This window comes from Poecilia reticulata, chromosome 11, assembly GCF_904066995.2.
Source record: "Poecilia reticulata chromosome 11, P_reticulata-male-v2, whole genome shotgun sequence".
NCBI lineage: Eukaryota > Metazoa > Chordata > Actinopteri > Cyprinodontiformes > Poeciliidae > Poecilia > Poecilia reticulata.
In genome coordinates this window covers 21,648,635-21,662,224 of record NC_088840.1, presented here as the reverse complement: position 1 = coordinate 21,662,224, position 13,590 = coordinate 21,648,635, and the positions used below count along the sequence as shown (strand labels likewise).

General features: G+C 39.2%; 1 protein-coding gene across 1 annotated transcript; it reads right to left on the bottom strand.

The window, feature by feature from the left end:
* Positions 1–452: 452 nt before the first annotated feature.
* On the bottom strand, positions 453–13,045 carry LOC103472614 (NLR family CARD domain-containing protein 3-like). Its single transcript, XM_008422369.2, has 8 exons — positions 12,928–13,045; positions 11,178–11,212; positions 8,879–9,160; positions 4,079–5,813; positions 3,129–3,308; positions 2,015–2,188; positions 1,219–1,371; positions 453–718 (listed from the first exon to the last, which is right to left on the bottom strand). The coding sequence occupies exons 2-8, from the start codon at positions 11,203–11,205 to the stop codon at positions 649–651; spliced, it is 2,622 nt and encodes an 873-aa protein (XP_008420591.1). The 5' UTR covers positions 11,206–11,212; positions 12,928–13,045; the 3' UTR covers positions 453–648.
* Positions 13,046–13,590: the final 545 nt, after the last annotated feature.

The window sequence follows — 13,590 nt, the reverse complement described above, 5'->3', positions numbered from 1 at the left end:
AAATGTAACTAGCAAGTCTGCTCAGAACTGGACTTCAGATCCCATCTGGACCAGAACTTTATCCGCTTTTGACTCTAAAGGAGACCAAGAATGCTGATGCATGCTCAGAGTTTTCCTATCTGTCAGAACCAGAACCTTCCAAAACCTCAACAACCATCTGGGCATTTAAATTGGTTTCTGTGATGGAAGCTGAAGTTTCTCTGCAGTTTCCAGTAAAGAATTTTTTTTTTTTATCTCTGGAACTTTGAGGAACATTTTCCTGTCAACAGAAGAAGAAGCAGCAGAGAAAAGAGGCTTGAAGGGTCTTTTATGATTCAAAGCTGAACTGAAAATGATTCCCATGTTTCCATTCTCAGACCATTTCTGGTTCCAGGATGAAAATGAATCAAATAGATCAACTTTCCAGTTGAATCTAGTTCAGATCAAAACTCCATGAAGTCTCTAAATGAAGCCCAGTTTGAATTGGATCTTTATTGTTCCAAAGAGACAAACAATATCAGACAGACATGAGAAAATGAACAGGAGGAAAATTTTTGAGGTCAGAGGTCATCATCATGATCCAGTCAGAGTCTCTTTTTACTCTAACTGCTGCAGCTTCAACGTCTGAGGATCAGCAGGACACAGACACCATTCTCTATTTTACAGAGATCACTTTAAAAATTCTTTAATGACGGTGACAAAGCTGGATCCGCGACGGGAAGAATGGACAGAATCCCACCTGCAGAGAGAAGAAAGAAGAGAGCAAATCAGTGAGTGTTTCCAGCCTCTCTCCAGCAGCAGTCAGTGATGCAGCACATCCAGTAGACGGTTTCCAGGCTGCAGTCAGACTGATCTCAGCTGTGACCAAGATGAACCTGATCCGTTGTTTACTGTTGAACTGAGAGAACAAGCAGATCTGAGATCAGATCTACTGCTGCCACAGTTTGATGAATGAGGACCACTGTCTCTAGACATGTTGGACAGCTGGACTCTGGAGTCCAGCTGGACTTTCTGGAGACACGGACACAGCAACAACACTCATCTTTACATCAACACACCAAGCTGCTGCTCCTCTGATTGGTTGGTTGCTGTCTCTGTGTCCAATCAGGAAGCCTGAACCATTCTCCTTCCACTGAGAAGCTGCAGCTTTACTGGGAACACCGGAGCTTTGCTTTGAATCTAACTGGGTTTAGTTCAAGATGCTGACAGCCGCTGGACTCACTACAAACATTTACTTACTCTAACGTGTCTACAAAACGCTTCAGCTGCCGAACATCTGAATCCTCCAGGTTATTTCCTCTCAGGTCCAGTTTTGTCATATAGAGGTCGTTGGACTTCAGAGCTGAGGTCAGATAACCACAGCTGATCTTTGACATCCAGCAGTTCAACAATCTGAATAAAAAATAAAAGATGTGAGCTGAAGCCAACAGGATGCAGGTTAACCAGTCCAAAAGAACCAATTAAAGATTCTGAATAATATTAATGCCAACATGCTGCTGCTTCAATGAAGACCTGCAGACTTCAGAACCAGAACCAGAACCTGGTACTGGGTCATGTTGTGTTGGAGGATTTTAGTCAGTAAAATCATCCCAGGTTCTGATCAAAGTGTTGAAGCATCAATCATCGATAATAGATTTGTTCCTGTCAGATTCCAGGAGCCAGAATTCTCTTTTCTAGACTGGGTTGAATCAATCAATCAATCAAATTTTATTTGTATAGAACATTTCAGCAGCAAGGCATTTCAAAGTGCTTTACATCATTAAAAACAAAAACACAGAGTAATAAACAATCAAATAAAAATCAAAAATTAAAAAAAGTAAATTTAAAAAAATCATTAAAACCCACATCCCTTTTTTGGTTGAAAAGCCATCAACTGGGACTCTAACCCTTATTTAGCCATAAGCAACTCTAAATGTGGGTTTTAAGTCGAGATGTAAAGGCACTCAGTGTATTAGAACAGAAGATATGAACTTTGATTTATGATGAATAATATATAATTATTCACAGAAATATCAATAATTACATAATTATATACCTCAAATTCTCCAGTTGGCAGCCTTCAGTCTGTAGAAAACCACAGAGCTCCTTCATTCCAGAATCTCCCAGAATAGTGTTGTCCAGCTCCAAGTCTATCAGATGGGTCGGGTTGGACTTCAGAGCTGAGAACAGCGAAGTCCAGCTGGTCTCTGACAAACTGCAGCTCTCCAATCTGAATAAAGAATAAAAGATGTGAGCTGAAGCCAACAGGATACAGTTAAAACTGAAATATGAACAAATAAATGATGTTTGGTAATCAACATCATGAACTGATTCTAACATCTGATCCAGTCAAACTGGTTTAAAGAGTCCAAACCAGCAGAACCAGAATATTTTATCAAAAAGAAACTCAAAGTTTTCTATGAGCAGCAGCCTGGATAAAGTGACCTATTTCTGCTGGTTCCTGATCATCAACTGGAGACCCGACTTGGTAACTGGATCAGAATCTCTCAGTTTATTCATTAATGGCATTGGGTTTTCATTAAAGTTGCTGAAAGCCAATGGAGGCCATTATTTCCTAAGGAGACGTGACCTGATGAAGCTTCATCACAGAGACGAGGCTCCAACCGATTGACAGCTGTCAGACCGAAGAAGACCCGGCCCAACATAACCACAGCTTCAGAACAAAGCTGATGAACCTGCTGCTGCAAACCTCACTTTATTCATTTCATATAAATTTGCTTTTCTACAATCAGTCACTTCTTAGATGTTTCATTAATGATTATTTGAACTGGTCAGTGTTTGTGGCTCAGCTCTGGAGGAACAACACTTCATTCTGGATGTAAAGATGAGAATCAGAAATGAGAAATAAAACAATCTGAATCTTTATCAAACCAAACTGAAACATCTCCATCATTAATTAACATTTTAATTATTTTTACTCATTTTGTTCATCAGTCAAAAACATTTTAAAGTGAAAAACTGAAAAACAAAGTTCAATAATCTCAAAGTCTGAAATAAGAAAATATTTACAAGGTAAAATGTGTTAGAGATTTTATTCTCACATTTAAAGAGGTCGCTTTAACTGAAAACATATTAGAATAAAATTATTCATTAAACTAAGAATTAAAGTATTAATGAATGATTTTATTGGATAAATGGAGAAAACAAACCCCAGATTCTTCACTTTACTGACGGAACTCTCCAGGATCTCAGACACAGGCTTCATATCAGCATCTCCACCTTTATATATGTCGATCTCACTTATTTCCAGTTCAGTCAGATCTGGGTTGGACTTCAGAGCTGAGACCACAACTTCACAATCAACCTTTTGGATCCTCCAGCCACCAAGTCTGTGATGAGAGCAGAAATAAAGTCAGTTCTAATTAAATCAATCTGGATGATAACAGTGACGTCATCATCTGATCAACATCTGATCTTCAATTTACTGAGTTTGACCCAGGAACTGGGTAACTCAGGAACTCACAGGAATCTGTGCAGTTCCTGATTAATCAGGGAGTAGACACGACAACACAGGGACTAAATTAACAGAAAAACACACAAAATCCACATTCTCACACACCACATTTTGTTCTCATTTACAAACTCAGAGGAAATTAGTGGGAGGAGGAAAAGTTGGTTCACATAGTTTCTAACTAGTTTCTATGGCGCAACAACATCAATGCAGGGGTTTATTTTAATGGAACAAGTTTTTATTAAACCTAAACAATTATTTTATACAAACAGTAAAAATCCTAAAAGATGAATTATTGAGCAAGGGCTCAATGAGTAAAGAAGAGCTTAAAGTTTAAAATGTGTCTCTGGCTGACGGGATGTTTCATAGAAAACATTTTCTAGAAAGGAAGTGTTTCTATTTATTTCAACCTAAAAACTGATAAAAAGTGGAATGTTTTTAAAATGATCAAAACATTTAAATACCAAAAGCTGCAGCTGTCCTGGATCAGCTGAATGTTTAAATGTTCGAATGGCTGAAATAGTCCAGAGAATGAAGGAAATAGTTAAAGACCAAAAAGATCCAGAATCAACTGGAAGAAGAAGTAGAAGAAACAGGAGGACAAAAGTGCTGAATCAGCATTCACACAATGAAAACATCCGGACTCACCGAGCCTTTCTGCAGTTCCTCAAAGCTGGAAGCAGTCTCCGTCGTCCATCCCATGATGTGTTGTACTTCTGCAAGTCCAACTCATCCAGAACCTCTGACATCTGCAGCATGAAGGCCAGAGCTGAACAGTCAGTCACTGAGAGTTTCTTCCCTGAATCCAGCAGCCTTTGGATCTCCTGATAAAATGAGATGTCGTTCATCTCCACAAGACAGTGGAAGATGTTGATGCTTCTGTCAGGAGAGATACTATCAGTGTTCATCTCCTTCAGGTTGGTGATGACTTTCCGGATGGTTTCTGGACTGTTCTCTGTTTGACCCAGTATGCCTCCTAAGAGACTCTGGTTGGACTCTACAGTGAGACCATGAAGGAAGCGGACAAACAGGTCCAGGTGGCCATTTTTACTGCTGAGGGATTTCTCCATGACTTTCTTCATGAACTCATCTAGAGATGTTTCTCTGTATTCTTCTCCCAGGAACGTCTGGATCACCTCTGACTTCCTGCTGGTGAAACAGTGGAGCATGTAGACTGCAGCCACAAACTCCTGGATGCTCAGATGGACAAAGGAGTAGACAGAGATGTTGCGCGTCCCTCTCTTCTTTTTAAACATCTCAGTGAAAACTCCTGAGAACAATGAAGCATCTTTGATATTGATGTCACACTGTGTGAGGTCTGATTCATCAAAGATCATCTTTCCCTTCAGCAGCTGCTCAAAAGCCAGTCTTCCTAGAGAAACAATCAGCTTCTTGTTCTCAGCCACTTTTTCAGCACCTCCAAACTTTTTCTTCTTGAATGTGAGCTGAACCAGCAGGAACTCTATGTACATCTCAGTCAGCATCTTGGGCATGTCTCCTGCATCTTTGGTCATTATCGCATTCTCCAGAACTTCAGCAGTGATCCAGCAGAAGACTGGGATGTGACACATGATGTGGAGACTTTTTGATTTCTGGATGTGGGAGATGATCCTGCTGGCCTTCTCTTTATCTCTGAATCTCTTCCTGAAGTACTCCTCCTTCTGGGGGTCAGTGAACCCTCTGACCTCTGTCACCATGTCAGTGAACTCAGCAGGAATCTGACTGGCTGCTGCAGGTCTTGTGGTTATCCAGAGGAGAGCAGAGGGAAGCAGTTTTCCCCTGATGAGGTTTATCATCAGAACATCCACTGAGATGGACTGTTCAGGGTCAGTTAATGTTTTAGTGTTTTCGAAGTCCAGAGGAAGTCGACTCTCATCCAGGCCATCAAAGATGAACAGAACTTGGAATGCTTCAAAGTTGCTGATTCCTTTGGTTTTATGAAACAAACTATGAATCAGCTCCACCATGCTGAACTTTTCTTCTTTCAAATTATTTAGTTCGCTGAAAGCGATGGGAAATATGAAATCAATATCTTGGTTGGTTTTGCCTTCAGCCCAGTCCAGAGTGAACTTCCTTGTTAAGATGGTTTTCCCAGTGCCAGCCACTCCCATGGTCATCACTGTTCTAATTGGTTGATCTGTTCCAGGTAGGACATTAAAGATATCTTCTCTTCTGATTGTTTCTTGTTTCCTGGATTCTTGTTCAATCTGTCTGACCTCATGTTCCTGGTTGACCTCTCTAGTTAACCCCTCTGTGATGTGGAGCTCTGTAAAGATCTCATTCAGAGCTGTTTTATTTCCATGTTCAGCAATGCCTTCAGAGAGACGTTGGAGCTTCTTCTTCAGATGCTCTTTAAGCTCCTGTCGACACCGAACATCAAAATCTGAAAAAAAGAAAAATACTCAAGAAGAGACACTTCAGTTAAATATAAGGGATACAATAATCTTGATATTTTCAGAGGGGCTTTCTATATAAATTTTAATGAAGGGAAAATGAAATGTTAACAGAAAAATAATACAAATAATTCTAAACCAGAAAGTCATTCCAACTTCTGTCTTTGAGGAGGGAGAAATTGAGATTAAAATAGAAAAAATACTGTTCCTAGTGCAGTACTTCTCAAATAACCCCCACCCCCAGGGGGGTGTGGCGAGAAGCAGGACTTTATAATTGTCTTTATTTATGTTAACTGATAAACAAGCCTCTGGTGGCAGCAGTGACCGGAGTTTGCCTGTTCAAACCAGTATTAGTAGCCACAGCAATGTTGTAAACGGAGCAGAAGAAAAAAGCAAAAAACGGAGCGAAGGATACAAGTGCGGATGTTTTGAAATATATATCTAGAAGAGAGATGGGGAAGTTTGACAGTGAAAAGAAAAACGGCAGCAGAGGTTAATGGCCAGGATAAGAGATTCTTATTTTTCAAATACAAGAATACAGTCATAATACTACGAGAACCCAGTCGTATCAGCAGAATAATTAAACTATTGGCAGAGTAAAGACGCAATATTGGCGGAGTAAAGTTGTTAAATTAAAAACCTTCGATAGAGTGATATGCAACGTGATCCGCTCAGCAAGTCTGGTTCTTTCGGTTAAATAAAAAGTTGTGTAAGCAATCGTTTCAAAGTCTTGGGGCTGAAAATTTGCTTCTGATGTGCTAAAACATTTAGTACGCAGTCATTTGTTAAACCAGTACCAACTATATCCTTACAAGATCCTCAGTATTAGACAATTTAACGCACTATGGTGAAAAGCCATCATAAAATTTGTCTTTATTCTCGTCCAACTTCACTCGTATTTAAAACGAAAATCAAAAACTCAGAGCCTGGCACTTATACTTCATCATAAGCAAGTAACTGTAGCTCTCAGAAAAAGGCCAGGAAATAGAAGAAACCTGTCTTTTTATTGTCAATGAAAAATGTTATACACTTTTCATCTCTTCTCATCTGACAAGCTGAAATATAAGCAATATTGCTCCAAATTTTTCCACAATAAATATTAAGAACTACTGTATGTACCTTGTGGAAAACTAAACTGAAGAAGCTGATAAGTAACCAATGCTTACAGTTCTAAAAAGGTTTACTATACATTAAGTCTAAAAATGCACATCCCAGTGAATCATTTGCACTTTTTCAAACTGAGTAGTCTTGATTAAATGTTAGTGATTCACTCATAAACTGATTTTGGAAATAATTTTGAGGCTTACAATAATAAAAACGGTTTTGATAATAAGGTCATACAATGTTGGAGCCAGTGGTTTGTACGATAAATATTAAATATGAACAGATTCGCAATAGTATTTAAATTCTGGGGAGGGAAGGGCAGCGAGCAGGGGGTGCACGAAAAAAAAAGATTCCTGGTGGGGGTGGGGGGTCATGACAGAAAATAATTGAGAAACACTGTCCTAGTGAAACAGTGGTGAGAATTGAAATCTGCAGAATGATTGCTGTAGAATATGCAAGAAAGAGCTTAACAAAGCATAAAAGGGAGAAAAAAAGCAAAAGGAAGCCATAGCCATATGTAGAAGAAATCAGAAAAAGCATAAAAAGAAATAAGAATGAGGAGAAGAAATCTTAAATAGCAAAAGTGTTGGGATCCTGGGTGTTTTGTGTTTGCTGTTTTTTCTCCTTTTCTCCACCAGAGGCTGCCTAGAGGTTGCGTTCAGGAGGGCATTACCATCTTCAACAGGTTCACCTGCAAGTCATCTACTCATCTGGAGGAGCTTAAGAGGAGGGAGCAGCCAACACTACTTTGCCTGAGTGTTAGACAGTTAGGGTACTTCAGGCCACCCGTGTCTCTCCTTGTGAAACTCTTGGTGATTCTTTGTGTGCCTCCTCCCCAGGTGATTCCTTGTAATGCTGTGGTACTTAACCACTGGAAGCCTGAGCCCCTGACTGTTTTCTGTGAACTCACCTCCTCTTGATGCCATTGGATGTTACCAACCGGTAGCCCGAGGTCCACTTACACCCTTGCAGTAATCAAACCTTCCTTGGACCTCCATGTTGGCTGTCTCCCTCGTTCTGCTCCATTAGAAATTAAAGAACTCACCGCCCTCCAACGCCATCCGTGCTCCACCGCAGTCCCTCTGTTGGCCTAGCAGCAAACCCCCCACCAAGATCTCCACCCTGGTAACCGCAGTACTCTCCTCGGCTCAGAGCTCCACCAATCCAAGTAAGAACGTTTCTTTGTTTGCGTACAATTCTAAAATCAAGCTGCCCTGAACTCGCCTCCATTTCTCCCCCTGCTCCAGTGAACCCAAACCTGTCGCCAAACTCCCTTGGACCTGCAGTTCTGGTCCTTTTTTTTTTTTTCCCAATAAATCTCTTTTACTGATTTTTGGTTCTCCGTCTGGTGTTCTTGAATGTGGGTGAGAAAGACTGAACCCATCATGACAAAAAGAAAGACACTGGTGCTGAAATGTCAGAAAAATCACAATCAAACTATACAGCCTGGTGATCTGCCAGGCTTATACTACACTAGGGGGCAACCCAGAGAAGCAGAACCTCAAGGTTCTACATTGAGTGTGGCTTCAAAAATCTGAAAAGAATTGGCCACAGCTGCTTCTGTACATTTATTTTTAAATGTACAGAAAATATTTGATCATTTAAAAAAAATTACAAATTCATGTATTTTACCTCTGGGTGCACAAGTTGTGCTGACCTTCTGGTTAGTCATTTGGTGTCAAAAAATATAATCCATATTTACCCATCAATTAAAAAAATTGTACATGGTATAATTACATATTCAGTTGCATTTAATTTTTCATTTCAATATTCAACAAGCTGAACCGAGAATCGATTGTGTCATCACACATCAAGAAGGTTAATATCTTTTTCAGTGAAGTAACAAGTTTTGACGTCAGGAAATATTTGAGAACAAAATTTACAATCAAATCAAAGACTAATTATACATTTAGAGACTGTAAAAGCAGCTTTAATTAACTGTGTATCTCACCTAGACCAAAGGAATCTGAGGACAAACCCAGCTGGTTGGACAGAGTTGGATCTTTGTGGTGAAGACGTAGGATCGTCAATCTGCTGGCTCTTTTTCCTTTCTTTATCACAGAATCTATGGTGTCGCGGGCCTTGTCTGCTCTGGTTTGGTTCTTCTGAAGTATATTCTCTTTCTCCGAAAGAATAAAGACACAATCTGATAGGAGGCCATCGAGGAGCTGATTTAGGATTTCCTCAGAAACTCTTTCCACAAACTCACTACGAACATTGAAAAGTTTTTCCTCTGCAGGCAGAAATCAGAGACAGAATTCATTTAACTAGAAGTGTCAGAGAAAATTGTGATGAAGATCAAATGATGTTGCTCTGACAGCTCACTTTGCTGTTATCTTTGAAAGCACAAACAACATTGGCTCACTTCGACAAACAGCTACTATCACAAAATTTTTGTTTACAGACAACATAGCAGAAACATTTAATCAAATCTACTTCGTAAAATCATGTAAAAAACATCAGGTTTGGTGATTCTTGGTCTAAAAAGTGATGAATGTTGTCAGATTTCAGTGTGTTTAGATGAGTTTTGACGCTTTTTAGTTTGATATTGTCCACAGAAAAAGTTTGTGTTGCTGCTGCACATTTTTACGCCAGGGAAAAAATTTGCATATATTTATGCAAATTTTCATGCAACATTCATTTTTACACATGCTGATTTGTGCGTAAAATATGGCGCCACACTTTTTTGTACGTACCTACTAGAGATGTGCCGATCAGGTTTTTTCTTGCCGATACCGATCACCCATGAGGGCCGATCACCGATGCAGATCACATAATTATTTTTTATTTTTTTATCATAAACACTACCGGTTACATTATGTGGAAAAAGGAACCATGAATTCACCTTAATTTAGACAAAAACTTGTTTTTAATAACTTTTCCAAGAAGAAAATTGTACTGCTATCGGTAATACTATCTTTAACAGACTGAAAACATATGAAGGCTCTGAAGAGGCTAAATAATGCAAAGAGCCAAAATTAAACTTCTCAACATTGCCAAAAAAATTCAAGTATAAAACTTAACATTCAAAGGCAAATACAGGTTCCATTACAATAAACAATCCAGAGTTACTGAATGAAAACTTCCTGGTAGCATGGCGGCTAGCTGATTACTGCTAGTTCTGAGTGGCTGTTTCTGACTGAGCGGAGTAATTATGCAGAGCAGGGAGGAGATCGATTATTTTTTTAGAGATTATCTGTCTCATGTTAGGACAGTGAAAGTTTTAATACGTATGTAAAATGTATTTTTTTAAGTTAGATGCTGCAGCTTTAAGCAGAGGTTCGGTGTGAGAGTCACTACCAGGTGGAGCAGAAGCGGTGCTCCGTCTGTGAAATATTACTACCTGTAGCGCGTAGCAGCGGTTCAACAGCTAGAGCAGAACCAGCCTCTTGCATCGCAGCTCGAAGACTTAAATAATTTTGCAGGTTATTTGTTTAGCTTTCTGACCGTCATGCTAATCCGGGTGAGTGTTTGTAGCTGTGCGCTGCTTTACCTGCTATCTGATCCTCCATATGTCTTTTTTACTGCAGTGAGCCTCGATGCAGCCAAACTCCGTCAAGTATGGCATTGTTTTTATGTCGTATTAGCTTCGTTGTGTTGATGCATTTTGACGTGCTTCAATTTTCCGCCACAACACGCAAACTACCCCATTCACTCGGTGCGTTATAGTTCCACATCCCTTAGGATTTGTTGCTGCGCTTTTACGCAGTGTGAAGGAAAGAGGAGACCAGCTGCACAGGCAGGCTGCGAAATGAGAAGAAGGTGATCGGTATTGGCAACAAGAGCCAATGATCGCCGATCACCAATAATGCACTTTTTCACGAAAATCGGCCGATTATGATCGGTGACCGATCGATCGGCACACCTCTAGTACCTACGCTTTACACATAAGGCCCTTGAACTCATCTACGTCTCTACGCTTTAGAATTTCTTTCACCAAAAGTTGGAATAAAAGACACAGCAAATTTTTCCATCTGAGACAATGAATTAGTAATAAATGATGCGATTACGGGATAAATTGATTAGGCTTCTTTACTTCGGTTCCTTTTAGTTCTGTTTCCATTTGAGTTCAGTTTTTATCTTCAGGTTTCACAGAAACTCACAATGTTTCCACCAGAGCTTCACTGAACAGGAAGCATGAAAACAATAAAGACACACTGAGGCTGAGCTTCATCACATGGCAGTAACACAGGCTGTGATTGGTCAGTTTGTTCCTTTATGATCGTTAATTTCTGATTCTGATCACTTACCAAAATTCACTTCTTGCTGCTGCGCCATCTTTTACCTGGAAAACATGAAGATTTATTATCTTTCAGGCTTTATTTCATAAATGTATTTGCTATTTAGGAATGGAGACTAAAAATATCCAATAAAAGATGAAAAGTGCTCATTTAAGCACACAAGCACAGACTCACCAGAAAAACATATAATTAAAGCTATATGTCAGTACGTAAACTGATTGAATTTCTAGTCAGTTTACATACTGACTGTAGAAAAAAATAAACACACATATAAAATTTTTCTTCACCAGGAATAATGTTCGGCATTGGCTGTCAGTCATTCTAGGCTCTGATATCCTCCTGGTAGAAACGTAAACTTCTTCACCTCTTAAACTTCCTATTTACCATATGACTGTAATGCGTTACTGCTACCACTAGGTGGCAGCATCAGCTGCAGAAAGGAAAGACTCCAGAAAGGAGTCTGGCCTCCTGCTCAGGTGTTTAGCTTTCAGGTGACCAGATTAATCCGTATTAATCTCAATAATCAGAGAGGCAGAAGCAGCTGGGTTTTTTTTAAGGAACATTATGAAACGAGTCTGAAGCCTCTTTGCCTTTGTTCCATTCTGATGATGAAATAAATCTGATCAGGTTTTTAAACAACGTGAGTTAAAAACAGTTTTCTGCTTTTCTGGCTTGAAATGTATAACTTAGATTCCAAGAGGACAAAACAAAACTCAACACATCTGCTACAGTTTTACTTAGAAACTAAAAAACCTCAATGCAGCCAGGAACCAAACCATTTGGCTCAAACGTCAACATCCTGCAACCAACCCAAAGAGGAAAAACTGCATTGATTATAAAGAAACTCTCAGTTCATTTATATTAAATTAACTAACCAACCCAGATATTTAACACTGATCATAAAATAGAAAAACACTTCAAAATGTCTCTAAATATTCACAGATAACCATACTTTGATTTATTTAATTAAAACAACAACAAATATCACTGAAATATCACTGTCACTGAATGGATTCTGTACTTAAAATATTAAAAAAAATAAACAGACTTACTAGTGTTCATCAAAAGCTATCTAAATTGTGTTAGATCTGAGCTCTCCAGGACAAATCTAAGGTGTTTTTTTTTTCTTGCAAAAATGTCCAAAAAAAGAGAACATTTTTAAAAATGACACATTTGATCCAAAATGGCCGACTTTCTGCTGGATGTGTTATTTTTTTTAAAGGTTCTGATGGTTTAATGTTTTAACTCAATTCAGGTCTAAATAGCAGCAGTTGATGTTTTTAAATATTCTAGGGGGCGCTTTGTTGTTAGGTCACCATAATCACTTATTATTGACCAATAATTGATTGAAATGTGATCAGCTGTCCTCTGACACCACAGACTGGTGGTGTCAGAGGACTTTTTCTACTGATAAAAGCCCATAGAAATTCTCTCTGATCAATAAATTATTGACTTTGTATTGAAATATTTTCCATCCACCAACCAGGAACCCAGATATCTCAGCTGGGCCACAAACACTCAGAACCTACTGGTACCAGTTTGACTCCACTATAAAACTGGAAGCAAACTCAGCTTGTTGTCTGGGTTACAGATGAAAACTCAAGAGAAAATCAGAGTTCCTGGTTGAAATCAGGTGCTTCCGCTCTGCGTCATAAACAGAACCAGAATCAGGTCCAGTTCTGTTTCTGGTTCTGTCAAACAGAAAGAGAGAAAACCCAGTCAGGACTGGAAACCAGTAGACGTTGGAGTTAAACCTCACCTGATCAGATCTTTGCTTCTCCTTCTGTTCACACAAACCGAGTCAGAGTCAACTGGAGAACTGGACCTGATTCTCCAGAACCTGAACTGGACAAACCTGAAGATCCGCACCCTCTGACAGCAGAGGTGTGTTCACTTGTTGAAATGACAGGAATCCTGTCTGATCATCGCTACCAGGAAATAAATGTATAAAAACAACAAGTTCACCTTTTGGTTGAAAGGTTCTGTTTGAAACATATTCAGAAATTTCTGGATCAATTTTTTATTAAATTAATAGAGATTTTAAGTTTATCAGATTCATACTTATTTATAAAGAACTTCATAAAACAACCAACACAGCACCAAAGCAATAAATCCACTAGTAATATTTTCTTCTTGTTCTCATCTGATCAGCTTGTAGATATTAAATCTGATGGTCTCAGGATTGAACCTCGAGGTTCCCCACATTCTGTTCAATCTGACGAGACGTTTCCTGCTGACACAAAGAAGTCCCAGTTCTTCAGGTCAGACTGGAACCAGTCCAGAACTGGACCAGAGAGTCTGACCAGTTCTCCCTCCAGTCGCTTCTAGAAAATGTCATGACGCTGCACTGAGTCCATGTTACTCCACATGTAGACATGACCATCTTATAAAATGTTCTTTATGAAGTAGAAATTTTACAAAT